We start from the raw sequence: 15,171 nt of genomic DNA, 5'->3' as shown, positions 1-15,171 counted from the left end.
TGGAGGTCCCCCCGGGGATTTCTACCAAAACCAACAACAGATGACACATACGTCACCAGTGGTTCTGCCGAGTGCAAACGGTCTATGCCAATGCCCGTTCCTGGGATAACAGACCCTATTTTGTCCACGTCTGTTGTCGTTGACCTTCACTGGAAGTTGCAATGAGTTTGTTGTCTTGGTTTTTTATAAACTGTCTTACGACTCTCTTTGAAACCTTCTCCTAAGGTTTCTGTTATGTTTCTGAAAATGTTCCACAGGGCTCTATGTTTAGATTTTTAACTACTGGCCCCTTGGGCCACTGAGCTAGTGTTTTTACTGGCCTGGATGCAATTTTATCTGGCCCAATATATTTATATATTTTTTCATGATGGTTTTTATTTTCAGTATGTTTCTAACTGTGTATGGTAACCAAAGAGAGCCCACGTCTCAAAAGAAAGTGGCTAAACAAAGCCTTTCAATATATGTTACTTCAGCCATTTAACATGCACACATTTGTGTGCTTGTCAGAAAATGAAAATACTGTATTCAAGATTTGAAAATGTATGTGTACAAATGATACTCATTTTTTCACAAGCAAACCTGCAACCAAGCTGTTATCATATGGTCACAGCAACTAGAGTTGCTAGCAACTATAAAGGCTTCCAAAGAAAACATGGTTCAATCATCACAAATAATCGCTGATACAGCTCGCTACGTTTCCTATAATTAGTTAATGGGCTACTTAAGTTGTATCGTGTACAGAGCATAATCTCCTATACGCTGAAGTTTAAGTGCATCTGATCTGTGTTGGATGCGACTTCAAATTTACGTGACTAGACACAACCTATGTAAACTCCTCGATATCCGGTTAAACAGCCAAAACTTGGAATCAATCTGTGGGTTTTCCAATACCCACAAAGGTTTGTTGTAAAAAAATATCGTGTCCATACTAAGGATTTGCACAAGTTATATTTACTAACGGCATAGACGCGTTAGGTCTGATTTTTTTTTTTTTTTTTTTTTTTTTTACCAGAAATGTTCATTTTTGACCCTTAGCAGAGGTCAAAGGTCATGGGTAATGACATTTTTTTATAGAGCACATATGACTTCCTATATGTGTTCCATATGAACCATGACTATCTGTGATCCCTGAGGCGCAAGGAGACAGTTTTTAGTTTGACCTTTTGGAGAGGTCAAAGGTTGCGGGTGATGACATTTTTTCATAGAGCACAAATTACTTCCTATACGTGTTCCATTATAACTATGACCCCATCGGCACGCCCTAGGAGATAAAATTTAAAAGCGTTAATTCCAATATGGCTGCCAAACCATGTGACCAATCTGCTTTCGATTTTAGTGGTTATTACTTTATTATGGGCCGCACAACTGTGCCAACATTGAAGAGCATACGTGCAACACTGTTCTTGTTATGGGTCATAAAAGTCATTTTTCAATTATCAATATGGCCACCAAACCATGTCACCAAAACATGCCATTTTGAAATACTGTATTGAATTTGAAAAGTGTTGAATTTAAATCAAGGGAAGTAATGTTAAAACTTTACAATGCATTAGTAAGACCTCATCTTGAATATTGTGTTCAGTTCTGGTCACCTCACTATAAAAAAGATATTGCTGCTCTAGAAAGAGTGCAAAGAAGAGCGACCAGAATTATTCCAGGTTTAAAAGGCATGTCATATGCAGACAGGCTAAAATAATTGAATCTGTTCAGTCTTGAACAAAGAAGACTACGCGGCGACCTAATTCAAGCATTCAAAATTCTAATTTTTTATTTTTTAAAGGTATTGACAGTATCGACCCAAGGGACTTTTTCAGCCTGAAAAAAGAAACAAGGACCTGGGGTCACTAACGGAGATTAGACAAAGAGGCATTCAGAACAGGAAATAGGAGGCACATTTTTACACAGAGAATTGTGAGGGTCTGGAATCAACTCCCCAGTAATGTTGTTGAAGCTGACACCCTGGGATCCTTCAAGAAGCTGCTTGATGAGATTCTGGGATCAATAAGCTACTAACAACCAAACGAGCAAGATGGGCCGAATGGTCTCCTCTCGCTTGTAAACTTTCTTATGTTCTTACTTCACATTACCCTCTACTATCTTACTCAGTTTCACGTCTGTAGTGTATTGTAATATGGATTTATACTTTAATATATGGAAACATAGCACTCAATTGTTATTTTGATCGCTGCATCTATGTATAACAAAAAAACGGGGATTTTACAAAACTTAGAAAGGACCTTGTCCTGAGCAAACGTGGGTGCTGATCAACGTTGCAGTTTCAGACAAGATGATCTTTGAATATTTTGTGCAATTCCAACGTGCACTCGTGAAATTGTTTTGCTCGCTCATCCATGTTTTTTAACAAAAAAGCAGGGATTTTACAAAACTTAGAAAGGATCTTGTCCTGAGCCGATCAACATTGCAGTTTCAGAGAAGATGATCTTTTAATATTTTGTGCAAATCCAATGTGGCGAGCGGAACCCAACCATCCAATTGATTTTGTTTCAACATTTTCTTTTTATAGGCCATATGTACGCTATATGCTGACATTCAGATATCCGTCTTAAAGTTGTTTTTGACGACAAGAGTTTTGAAAATTGTCCAATATTTTCAGATATGTCGCTAGTGGCCAAACTCTGAATTTTTTCCACTCTGGGCCACACATAGGCATCTACTTATATATGCGTTTTCATGACTTTGCGACAAACTTTTAGTGGAAAAATAATAATAATAAATAATAAACACAGCAATAATAATAGGCTTCTCAGCCTTTGGCTTGGAAGCCTAATAATCCTAATTAGGGATTGGTCAATAGTCAAATATACAAAAAAAAAGGAAACTATTTGAAATTGCCATCACTAGTTCTAATAAACATTATTAAAACAATATTCATAATACAAAATAACAATTCTTCTCAGAGCGTTGTCGCTTGTGTAGCCTTGCTAGTCTTGCTTTTATAAAACTAACTGCTGGACAAGTGTTTGATCTTCCCCCATCGCTGAATGAATCATTTAGCGCCAGTAGTATCTTGCACAAGGCAAGCCAGACAGTTTTGGGTGCTTTGACACCTTGGACAGAAAACAGTCCATCTCATAAATCCAGATGACAGGGGGCGAAATGGCAGACCAATTGAGAACAAAGGGCCATCTAGGAACGAGATCAACCAATGGGAAACACTCCACGTGGACTAAGGCACCGCCCAAAATAAACAAAACTACCCAAAATCATAGGGTTGAAGAGAGAACAAACGCAGCCTTGCGACTTTCAAACAACTTGCTTCCCACACCAAGCTTCCCACAGGAGAAACATGGCTCCAGGCAAGAGAAAGTCGTGCTGAGAGAAGTGGCTTGGAGTTCGGGAAAAAAGAAGAGGAAGCTAAACTGTTCTGAAGAAAGTTTCTGAAGTCAAGGGAGCATAAGTGCTTAAATTCACGGAAGGCAAGGAAGAACCAGTGTTCTGAAGAATGTCTAAAATCAGCTTTGAAGAGAGCCCTAGCTCTTTGCCCTACGATAGACTGATACAAAAGTGGGTTTTGGTTTCCACGTCGCTCCACGAAACAGACAGAAGCATTGCCAGCAGCTGGGCCTAAGGTTATGTACTAGCCATACAGAACAACTGCAATGAGAACACCTGTACGAACTACATAACTTTTCAATTGCAACACATCCTGAACAGAGTTAAGTCTGATCAACTATTTCTAGTTGGAAACCACAAAGATAATGCTGCAAGACTTGGAAATCAACAAGCTGAAAATAATGTTTATTGTAAGCCTACGCAACACAATGTGTACTTCAAGCAAAGTACCGTCTTCTTTCATTGGAACGTCAGATCCAGACAGAAGCTGCATTGTTCATCAATAAAGATTGACTTTTTCGTTGAAAGTCAACAAGTATTCAGCGTTTAAATACTTTGACTCGAGAAATTGACTGTAGCACATGCTATGAACTTAGTGGACAAACTGTTCTGATGTTTGGTACATCACATCTAAACTAAACTAACACACTAAAACTAGTACTGGAATTTTGGATTCCGCTCTGAATGGGAAGCTGAATTTCAGTGAGAAGCAGGTATTGAAAATACTAATGCAAAGTAGACACTGTGATCAGACATAAATTAAATATTAGTATATTAACCATGTATGTTAATGATGTTATGGTAGTTATAATCATTTGACTATAGTATACAGTTCATTGATTTTAGTCAATGGCCCATCTCCTTTCTGTAATATTAGATTAGTTGTGCACCCCTTTTAATTCTTAAACTATTGTTTTATAATTGACACCTTGTGTGAAATTCAGTTATTGTCAAGGAAATCAGAGTTCTACATGATCTTTGTTACTTACTCTTTAAATATCAGTTTCACATTGACAACCTGCTTGAATATCTGCTGTCTTATTAGATGTATGCATTTTTGTAGGTTGATTGTTGGAGTTTACTGGTATACTTATCTGCGCTATAGGTGCGTAACAGTATTGACACTATACACATTGTGCAACATCTCGAATTATAGTTGGTGGCAGTAGTACAGACATAACAAAAGATAAAAATAGCTGCAAGCAGCAATGACCCTGGGCCAACTGCCAGACCATGTGACCTATGACCATATTTCCATGTGGCACAGCACCCTATCGGCCTCTACTAGATTTTTAACTTTGAACACTGTACTATATTCTACTAGATTAATTGTACAATATACTGAAATTTGATTTGCTCGTGGCCTCCATGTTTTTTGGCACAACAACTTTTAACAAACTTCAAGGTCAATGTTAAGGTAATTTTTGGATAGAGCCCATATAGTTTCCTATATCACCATAGTCACCATGGCCCTATCTGCACACTCTGTAAGGACTTATAAGATAGTTTTACATTTGACCTTAATGAGAGGTCAAAAGGTTGAGTTTTTTTTTTTTTTTAATAGAGCATACATTAATTCCCATTAGTTTCCACTACTCTGAAAATTCATGAATCTACAACATTCTACCTTAGATAAGTACTGCAATATATGCAAATATGTGCAAACTGACCATAGCTGAAATTTGATTGGCTTGTGGTGGCCATTTTTTTTTTTATGTAGTGACTTGCTTTTAACACAGAACCGCCGAGATTTCAGACTACATACACCCGTCGCACCCATAAAATATGCCGCCCCATTTTAAAGCGACTTCGATAGGAAAATAAAAAACAAACAGTAGGATACAACTTGATATTTTTATTTATGATCATACATATTTTCAGAGCAGAAACACTATTTACATTGAAATTTAAACTTGTTTCTTATTTTATTCAAAAAGAGGACATACAGTGCCTATAGAAAGTACACCCCCTTTCACAACGTTCACCTTTTGTTGCCTTATAGCCTGGAATAAAAATGCACTAATAGTTTTTTTTTTTTTTTTTCATTTCCTACCACACAACATACAAGTGAAAAAAATATTCTAGAAATTTGTAGAAAATTAAATAAAAACTGAAATACCCTGGTTGGATAAGTGTCCACCCACCTTGTAATAGCAATCCTAAATTAGCTCAGATGTAACCAAATCCAGATGTAACCTTCAAAATCACACAACAAGTTAAGTGGCCTGTGCTAAATTGTAGTGATTCACATGATTTCAGGATAAAGTCAGCAGTTTCTGTATGTTTCTTCTGTTAGGTAGTGCATTTTAAAGCAAAGACTCAACCATGAGCACCAAGGCACTTTAAAAAGAACTCCAGGACAAAGTTGTTGAAAGGCACAGATCAGGGGATGGGTATAAAAAAAATATCAAAAGATCTTGAATATCCTGTGGAGCACGGTCAAGAAAATTAAGAAGTGGAAGGTGTACGGCACCACCAAGACCCTGCCTAGATCAGGCTATCCCTCCAAACTGGATGACTGAGCAAGAAGGAGACTAATCAGAGAGGCTACCAAAGAGGCCAATGGCAACTTTGCAAGAGCTACAGGCTTTTAAGGTCAAGACTGGTTAAAATGTGCATGTGATAACAATATCTCAAGCGCTCCACAAATCTGGCCTGTATGGTAGGGTGGCAGGAAGGAAGCCACTACTCAAGAAAGCCGACCTTGAATCCTGTTTGAAGTATGTAGCCATGTGGCAAAATGTTTTGTGGTCCGACGAAACTAAAATAGAACTTTTTGGCCTAAATGCAAAGTGTTATGTTTGGAGCAACCCAACGGAGCATATCACCCAAAGAACACCATCCTTACTGTGAAGCATGGTGGTGGCAGCATCATGTTATGGGGATGTTTCTCATCGGCAGGGACTGAGGCACTTGTTAGGATAGAAGGGAAATGAATGGGGCAAAGTACAGAGAAGTCCTTGAGGAAAACCTGCTGCCCTCTGCAAGAAAGCTGAAACTGGGATGGAAGTTCACCTTTCAGCATGACAGTGACCCAAAGCACACAGCCAAAGCTACACTGGAGTGGCTAAGGAACAAAAAGGTAAATGTCCTTGACTGGCCCAGCCAGAGCCCCGACCTAAATCCAATCAACAATTTTTGGCATGACTTCAAGATTGCTGTCCAAGGAATCTTTCTGTGTGTTTTCTTTTTGGTCCCTTTTTAACGCTCTGTAAAGTGCCTTTTTTCGCTGAATATTTTTTCTAATTGATCTATTAAACCATTTTGGCAATTTAGTTTTACATTTAGATTTGTCTACTTTAGGGATGTAATTGTTTTGCGCCTCTAGTACTACATTTTTGAAGAACAGCCATTCTTTTTCTGTGGATGTTTTCTCTATTTTACTCCAATCTACTGTTAGTCTGCGTTTCATACCTATATGTTTATTCTGCTCTGTCAAAACACAACTATTAACTGAGTTCATTTTCTTTCATAGTGGACAGAGTGACTTTTAGAATATGGCTAAGAAGGGTATTTGGTCATTCACTGTATATGTATTACCAGTATGTATCTACTGTTCTGAATGCAGTTCAGTTCTTATCAAGCAGTGGTATTGTCTCTTCGTTTCTCAGTCAAGGGATCTGTGTAAGAAATAAATAAGGCATTAGAATTGTAATTGAAATGCAAGCTCTATAATAGTAACCCCTTTGGAAAGCAATCCTTCTGGCACTGGTTAAACATGGGCAATTTGCCTATTAAATCTCACTTTGTTTTCTTCTTTGTTTCTCTAGGTTTGTAAGTGCTGTGGTTGTTATCCCTGATCATCCAAAGCAACTTCTTTCTGGATCTGGGGTAGGTATCTTGAACATAAAAGCAAAGATAAATATCTACTTGAGGTGTTTTAACCCTTTGCCATGGCCAACATTACAATTTTCCCTTTCCAGTCTGATGTCAGACCCTGTCCGACATCATCAAAAAGACGTCAAGCTAAGGTCTCTGGTCTTTTTTCCTCTTGAAAAAGTCAAGAAAACCTTGCAATGGCCGAGTGAGACTGAGAGGAGCTAAGGGAAATAAAGTAATAAAGTAATGGCTTGGTTCACATTATTGAGGAGTTTGTTGATAAAACGAGCGATCAGGAAAGGATTTATCAGTGTGCACGACATGAAGAGGTATGTGAAAAATACAGCGAACAAGGGGTGGGGTTTGGCTGGAGATGCAGTACTGAGAGTCCTTTTTCTATGTAGTGCCTTTTAAACCTGTTTTACTCGGGGGGGGGGGGGGGGGGGATTTAAATGGTGTGTGAAAACAAATTGGACCTGATGTGCCTGACAAGCATGGTAAGGGTTATACCCTGTTTTTTTTAGTCTGGTGGCTCTTTACTGGACTCTCCAAGGCCACAATGTTTTTTTTTGTTTGTACTACTTTGTATTCCCACTAATTTCATCTTCAGACCAAGGTACAGGCTCTGGTACCGACCAGGGTACAGATTTATCATACACCCCTTGTACCCAATATTTAGTAGCCATGGCGAAAGTGACGCGTTCTACCACAATAATGAATAACTTGTAAAATTTGCATAGTCTTAGTGGTCAATACGGTGCATTTACTGTATTTTATCTGGTTCTATTATGTAGATGATAATCTTTAAAAAATTTAGAACTTTAACTACAAAAATGGTCACAGTAGGTGAGCGTATGATCCCATTGTCATGTATTAGTTTTTCAGCAGAACATAGTTTTCTATGGTTCTGTTGTCTGAGGGTGAAAAGTTCTGTATGGTCAGCTGTTGCCAGCTGGATGTCTTTCTTGCCAGCACAGTTCCATTGTTGGTCTCCGCCCAGGTCCTGGTTCCCAACGCTTTACCATAAGAATCAGCAACGACTTAATTTCTTAGAACCAACTTTGAAGAAAATCAAGTGGAGTATTCATTATTTTGTTAACATCCTGACTTCACTTGGTCCACAATAGGGTCCCTCACTCCTTTATAACCACCAGAATGTCCAATTGGACCTGTAGGAAAGCGAGAGCCTCAGGCCTCTGTCTGTACTCTGAAAGTAACTCTACCGTTGATTGTTGTCTGTGCAACTAAGCAGTATTTTTTGTTTTTTTGTTTTGTGTTTTTTTTTTTACTGTAGCAACTTCATTTGGGTAAACTAAGAAAACCTTACTTGGATCATGTATGCCAAGATTTGGTTCGATCAGATTAGCAATTTTGGAGAAGAAATTTGTGTGTTAAGTTATCCAACATGGCCACCATACCACTGAACCAGTTCGAGCACTTTGCATCTTGGACAATCCCTAACCGTGTATACCAAATTCCAGAACTCTACAATAAGTGCAACTTAAGGTTTTGTTGGTAGAAAGAAAATAATAATAATCTTCACAATACAGGGCTCCAGACTGCGACTAAAATAGTCGTAAATGCGAGGCTTGTCGCTGTTGGTGCCTTTACACATAAACAAGCAGCAGTCACGTGGACGCCCTGAGGTGAGTCTGTGCACATTTTGAGCTATGGTTGTTTGAAAAGGACAGTCTAACCTGTCCTTGAGTTAAAAAAAAAAAAAAAAAGTGAGTAGAGTTCTGTATAACATACTACAAAAGCAAAGGGAAGAATGTGTGTGTGTGTGTGTGTGTGTGTGTGTGTGTATATGTATGTATGTATGTATGTATATATATATATATATATATATAATATATATATATATATATATATATATATATATATATCTTTCAGAGGCTTTGTGGTTCAGTGGTTACATGGGTTTGTAACCAGGAGGTCCCCGGTTCAAATACCAGGTCACCCACTGACTCATTGTGTGACTCTGAGCAAGTCTTTTAACCTCCTTGTGCTCCGTCTTTAGGGTGAAACGTAAGTGACTCTGCAGCTCTGCATAGTTCACACACCCTCATCTCGCATCTTGTAAAGCACTCTGTAATGGTGTCAGTTGCACGTCATGCAAAACGTGTTTTAAACTTCTGAAGGTGGCTTGGGGGGGGGGGGGGGGGGGGGGGTGTAACATTTTACCAGTAATGATTTACCAGTAGTACCTGTAAGTGTGGAACACATTCCACATTCAGATGTTTCACAACTGGCTAAAAAGCACATAAGACACTTAAGACTTCATGGTTGCAAGAATTTGCGTGGTTATGTTATAGTGATGAAAAGCAGAACATGCATTGCGTTAAAGCAGGATCATCTATTGCAGGGAAAACAGATTGTATTTCAGGAACTGACCATTTTAAGGAAGACAGTAAAAAAGCACGGAGAAAGCAGAAAACAAAAATGCTAGGGATTGCGTTATAGCAAAGTGTACGCCCACCAAGACCCCCATAGCCAGAGCAAAGGTACAAATAAAGAATACAGAGAATTAAAAAAAAAAATTCAATGCAGCTTATTTGATTGCAGCAAAATGTACTAAATTCAGCTCACAGATTGTTCTGATGAAGTAGAATGACTTGGATGTATATAAGACCTATGACAACGACACAGCATGTGCTGAGTTTGTTGCAGTCACTGCTGATGAAATAAAAGGAGATTTGCAGAAAGGGGTTTGTTTCTGCAGGTGTAGCAGCGAGTAGGGTTAGGTGAACTAGATCATTGTCCTGCTCAAGGAATCTTAAACACATCCAATAATTTGCTTGGAAATGTTGATAAAGCATGTACAGATTGGTGGCAAGACAAATTAAGTGCTTTTGGATTTGATGGTGCCGGTGTCAATATGGGAGCTAAGGGGAGGTAGGTGCTGTGTTGAAAAGTGAGATTGGGCAACATATTCTCTCATTTCATTGCTTGCCCCATTGGCAATGTTAGGTACACAATATCAGTTGTGATGATTGAGAAGGTGCATGACCTCCTGCAGTTGGTATGGAAAACGCATACAATTTCAGTTCAAAAAATAAGCAAGAGTTGAAAGCCATTGAGTTAGGCTGCACAATTAGGACTCATTTAGCTGTAAAGACACAGCGCTGGCTGCCATACATTTATCATCATTTTCTGTATTTCTGTAGTCAAATCTTGCTACTGGACAGGGACGGTATACTGCTGTGCATCATCACATGGAGCATCTTGCGGCCACTTCTAAAAACAGACATTAAGGGAAGCGCAAAGTACACTGTACAGCAAATGGAAAACCTAGCTTTTATGGGATTTTGTAATTGTTTTTTTTTTTTTTTTTTTTTTCTCTCAAAGCTTAGTCTTACACTCCAGAAGAATAGTTAAATTCTTCCACAAGCTGTTGCAGCAATTGAGAACTGTGTTTTGACTGTTAGGAGTCTGAAAGAAAAGTAATTGAAAAATGGCAAACTAGAGTAATTTTTACAATATGTAGAGTCTCAACCACCAGAGCAGGCACACAGCAGCAGGGTCAGTCAGGAAGGAGGAGAGGCAGGTCTATCAGCAGCAGCTTTACTAACATTACTTTTTCAGGACATTAAACTTAAGGGCCCCCATACTCAAAACCTGTTTAAAAACAACCTGAAGACGCAAATTGAAAAAACTGTTTAAATCAGTGTGAGGGAACTTAAATCCAGGTTTAGCAACATGATGAAGCTTTCCACAAGGGAAGAAGGTGTTTCAGGAGGACCCAGAGTGATCCAATGTTTTTCAATTTTATGCCAGATGCATGGCCTGAAGATATTGTAAATTTTTGTGATGAACAGTTAGAAGTCTTGCTGAATTGGTATAGTGACCTTTTACAAAGAATGGATGTAATGTTGAGGCAGTTCAAGTTAAAAGAAGAATACCTAAAACTCTGGACAAAAGTCCATTTATGGATAAATCCTGCAATGGTGTATGGGAGTTTATGATAACAAAGAGCCCTTTCACACAGATTTAAAAAATATTTGGTGGAAATCGTGCTTGTGCTGCCGATATCAGCTGCCCGATTTGGACGGAGATTTTCTGCATAAAACAGAATTACAGAACTCTCTGATTGTGGGTACTGTTGAACATCTTGTGAGAATTAATGCAGAGGCCCTTCACTTGAGCTGTTTGACCCAGAGCCTTGTGTAAAGCACTGGCTTTCCTCAAGTAAAAGGAGACGAAGACCAAACTATAGTGGCTGGCCAAGTGATGCTGACATTTTAACTGTTGTTGACACTGGCTCAGGTTCTGATGAATAAGAATAAAAAAAGATACATGTATACAGTTTACAGGATTGTTTTGTTTAAATTCCAGCGAGATCATAGAACTGCAATTATTAAAAGGCAGAACTGCAGGATATTTAAAGTTCATTATTAAAGCTGTAAAGATGGACAGTAACAGCTTGAGGAGGAGGCAGGTGTATTTGCAGAAGAGCAGACTGTACAGGGGACAAGAGAGGCAGGGCAAGGCAGTGCCAGGAAGAAATGACAGGCAAAGGGCCTACAAACATGTTCTCTTTTTACATAATTTAGTTTTCTTGTATTTAAGCATTTGAAATTGGAGGCTAATGTGCTATTAAACTGGTAACTAACAACTGGATTTGGCACTGTGACAGGTGCGAGTGGTGTGGTGAATAAAGCGATTGTCCAAACAGGTATGTTCCCAAAACCGTCCATGTTTTTAATAAACAAACAAAAAGAACCACCCCTGTACCAGCAATGGTATCAGGAGGGAACATGGCTGGTTTACAGACCAAAACAAAAACAATAACACTCCAACAGTCCCGTGCATGAAAGTGTGCTCTTTTAATCCGCAGGGTGGGTCTGGTGTCATGTAGTGAGTGTAGTGCTCTGGTGATGCGGGCTGCCTCCGTACTCCTCTTCTGCAGCACACAACAAAATACAATACACCAGCCAGTGATTACGTTCTCAGCACAAGGCAGCGTACTGACATAGCTGCTTCCCCTTTGTACCCAGAACCTCCTCCCTGCAATCAATCCGTCGCCATGGTTTCTCCAGTAGAGGGACGCCCCATCACTGATTGCAGTGGAATTGTTCCTGGTACTTGCAACTATGTGCTCCCCCTAATATGATCACCACCTGATTTCCACCTACCATCAAGGTGGTCCATCTAGGAGGCAGTGTCCCACTATCCTTACCCAGCACCCTTTCTGATCGGGAGGGAGATTTACAGCATTGACTCTTTCTCTTTATCACAGTCACCCAAAATATTTTGGTCTAGGAGCCAATGGCTCCTTGGGTAAAAAGTTTGTCTGGAGCACTGCAATAATAGGCTTCCCAGCGCAGCAACTTCGCTACTTTGCCTCCTAAAAATTTGTCTTAACTGTAGTAGGCCTACGTGTTTTTATATACTACAACATAGCGCTGACCTCAGCAGGGGTTGTCAAACTTTGTTTAAAACTGTACCCCTTCTGTAGGGAGGTTGCAGATAAAGTACCCTTTACAATTTTTGCTTACTGAAATGGTTCCACAGCTGCAATAAAAGGCAGAATCTGATTGTCCTGTTTCTTATATTCCATTTTAATATAAATGACAAGCTGCTGGTTTAGACAGAATACCAAACAGTAGGCTTAATTCTTAAAAATTAATTGCATGTCTGTGTATGCACAGAATTAAAAGGCAGTATTTGGGAAATTCTTTGGAAACATTGGTATTTGCTTTCTATTTGGCAGAGGTATATAAAATAGACATTGTAATAAACAGCCCTACTTTTCATCCTAGGTGGATACAGCAGACGTTTAGATGTCAGAGGATCAAGTAACATTCAAACGTGGTTCTCTGTCACTTCACACACACATTATCACCTGATTATTGGCCAATCAGTCAGATTGTTGTGGCAGTTGCTGGGTGTAGTAACTACTAGCTTGATCAAAAACTAAATTGAAATACTGGCACGAAAATATTATATTTTTAATGGATAAGGAATGGAGGGAAAACATAAATCAGTTTATGAATATTCAAAAGAAAACATGTTTCGAAGTATACAAAAAGCAAAAATAGCAGAAGTGGGTCAGATAAGGCAGAGAATGCATCGTGCTGCAGTTACTGCTGCATTGAGGTACATGTTTTCGCTGACAAAAGTACATACTGAAAAATAAGCGACATATTAAACTAAAACAAGAAAGTGAACGGAGAAACAAGCAGTCCATTAATGCTGCTTTTACACACGCTTTAATAAAAAGAGTGCAGAATGAGTATTAATTAGTTTGTCAGAGCACTGTGCTTTACTGGATAGCCACGGTTTATTGCAGAGGGGGGGGTATTGGTGACTTTGTGCGAAAGTACTGTCTGTAGTAAAACACTGCCTAACACAGACAATCTTAATCATAAATATTTGATAGAAAATGGTGATGCTTTAGTTGTCAAATTTCTTTTATGATTTGAAGGTGAATAAACATGGCTTGTTTTGTGTTGATGTCATGTTCATACCTTCTGTAGATAGTATTTCGTCAGCACAGCAATTGCCCAAACATTCACAAAGTGCCAGCTAACTTGGGAAAATGTGGCTTCCACTTGCAGATTCTGCTTCGTTATACATGCCAGGGCCATTGAACCTAATCAGAAACCAGAACTGCTCCTCATCATATTCCACATATAAAGTGGTGTTAGATTTTTTTTGCCCCAACTTTTACCAATGTTTCAATTTAAAAACTATTTTGTACCGATTTTATCCCTGTTTTTAATATATGTAAAATAAACTCCTAAAAATTACCATTTTTTTTTATTTTTATTTATTTATTTATTTTTTTTATTTTTTTAAGGATAAAAACCGAAAACGCGGAACACCAAGTATACTATACGGGGGGGGGGGGGGGGGGGGAGACATTTAAATCAGTAAATTCAACTCTTAGGATAGATTTGATTCAGTTGCACATACAAAACACTGTTTGGGAATTCAGTCTCACTTTTTACATGCTGTCATTTCAGTAGCCTCCAGTACCTTGCTTATTTTTTGTTTTCCCCACATCTGCCCAAGAAGCAGTGGACACATTAAATGTGTCATGGCTAAAGTCGGAATAAAGAAAATAAATCGCATACCTAGCGTAGGTTGGATGACATTCATAGAACACATAGGACAAATGTGCATAACAAATCAATCAAGTTTGTTTAAAGTAACGGCAAAGTGTACAAGCCAGTATGCCACCTCATCTCTGGTACTGTGTTTCGCGAATGTCCTACGTCATTGGTGTTTTATTATGAAATTTATAAGTCCCTTTAAATACAGGGAACTGCATAATACATGATGTACAGTAATTATGCATATGTCATTTTTGTTACGTAAAATGCAACTTTTTATACATGTGAAATGGTAACATAATACAACACAGCAGCTAATAGCAGATGTCAGGCTTAAAGAACATTGAAGGCAAGAGAGAACAAGTGGGTCTTGATTTGAAGCTAGTGACGGTGGGAGCATCACACACTAAAGCTGGGAGAGAATTCCAGAGAAGTTGGAGCCATACAGTATGACTGATTTTCCACACCCCGATTTACATAGCAAGATCTGTGCCACTGCCATCTTGGACTATAAACTGTTCCGGTTTTGATTATTGTTGAATTTCAGTGCAATATTAAGTTCAGTGCTCAGAGTATTTATTTTTCCACCTTTCATGCATATACAGTATTAACAAATACAAAATGAACAGGATTATACTATAATTTGGTACAGAGTGCTGAATCATTTTAGGTGGAAGTGTACAAGCACTGTACATGTGGCACTATAGCACCACTATAGCTAAGGTTAAAATAAGCTCCATGTTAAAACCATTTTCTGCACAACTCAAAAAGGGGGTTAACATTAATCGATCCATGAATTTTGGGATTTCAGGTCAGATTAGCAGATTCACAATTTTTCCCCTAAATGGAGGGGGTGTTCTTTTTTGGTATTTTTTGTTTCATTGGCATGTCGAAAAAATTATTTACCCCAAGAGTAACGTTACAAAAAACATTACTCTCA

General features: G+C 38.6%; 1 protein-coding gene across 1 annotated transcript in view; it reads left to right on the top strand.

The window, feature by feature from the left end:
• The window catches only part of wdr4 (WD repeat domain 4), a 75,095-nt gene that overhangs the window by 9,630 nt on the left and 50,294 nt on the right, over positions 1–15,171 (top strand). Inside the window, exon 6 of the mRNA XM_041258760.1 lies at positions 7,125–7,185. Within this exon, the coding sequence (XP_041114694.1) occupies positions 7,125–7,185 (61 nt within the window). The remainder of the gene's footprint in view (positions 1–7,124; positions 7,186–15,171) is intronic.

The sequence above is a fragment of the Polyodon spathula genome, chromosome 9 (genome assembly GCF_017654505.1).
Source record: "Polyodon spathula isolate WHYD16114869_AA chromosome 9, ASM1765450v1, whole genome shotgun sequence".
Lineage (NCBI taxonomy): Eukaryota > Metazoa > Chordata > Actinopteri > Acipenseriformes > Polyodontidae > Polyodon > Polyodon spathula.
Note: the sequence above shows the minus strand (reverse complement) of the source record. Positions and strands in the feature narration are given on the sequence as shown.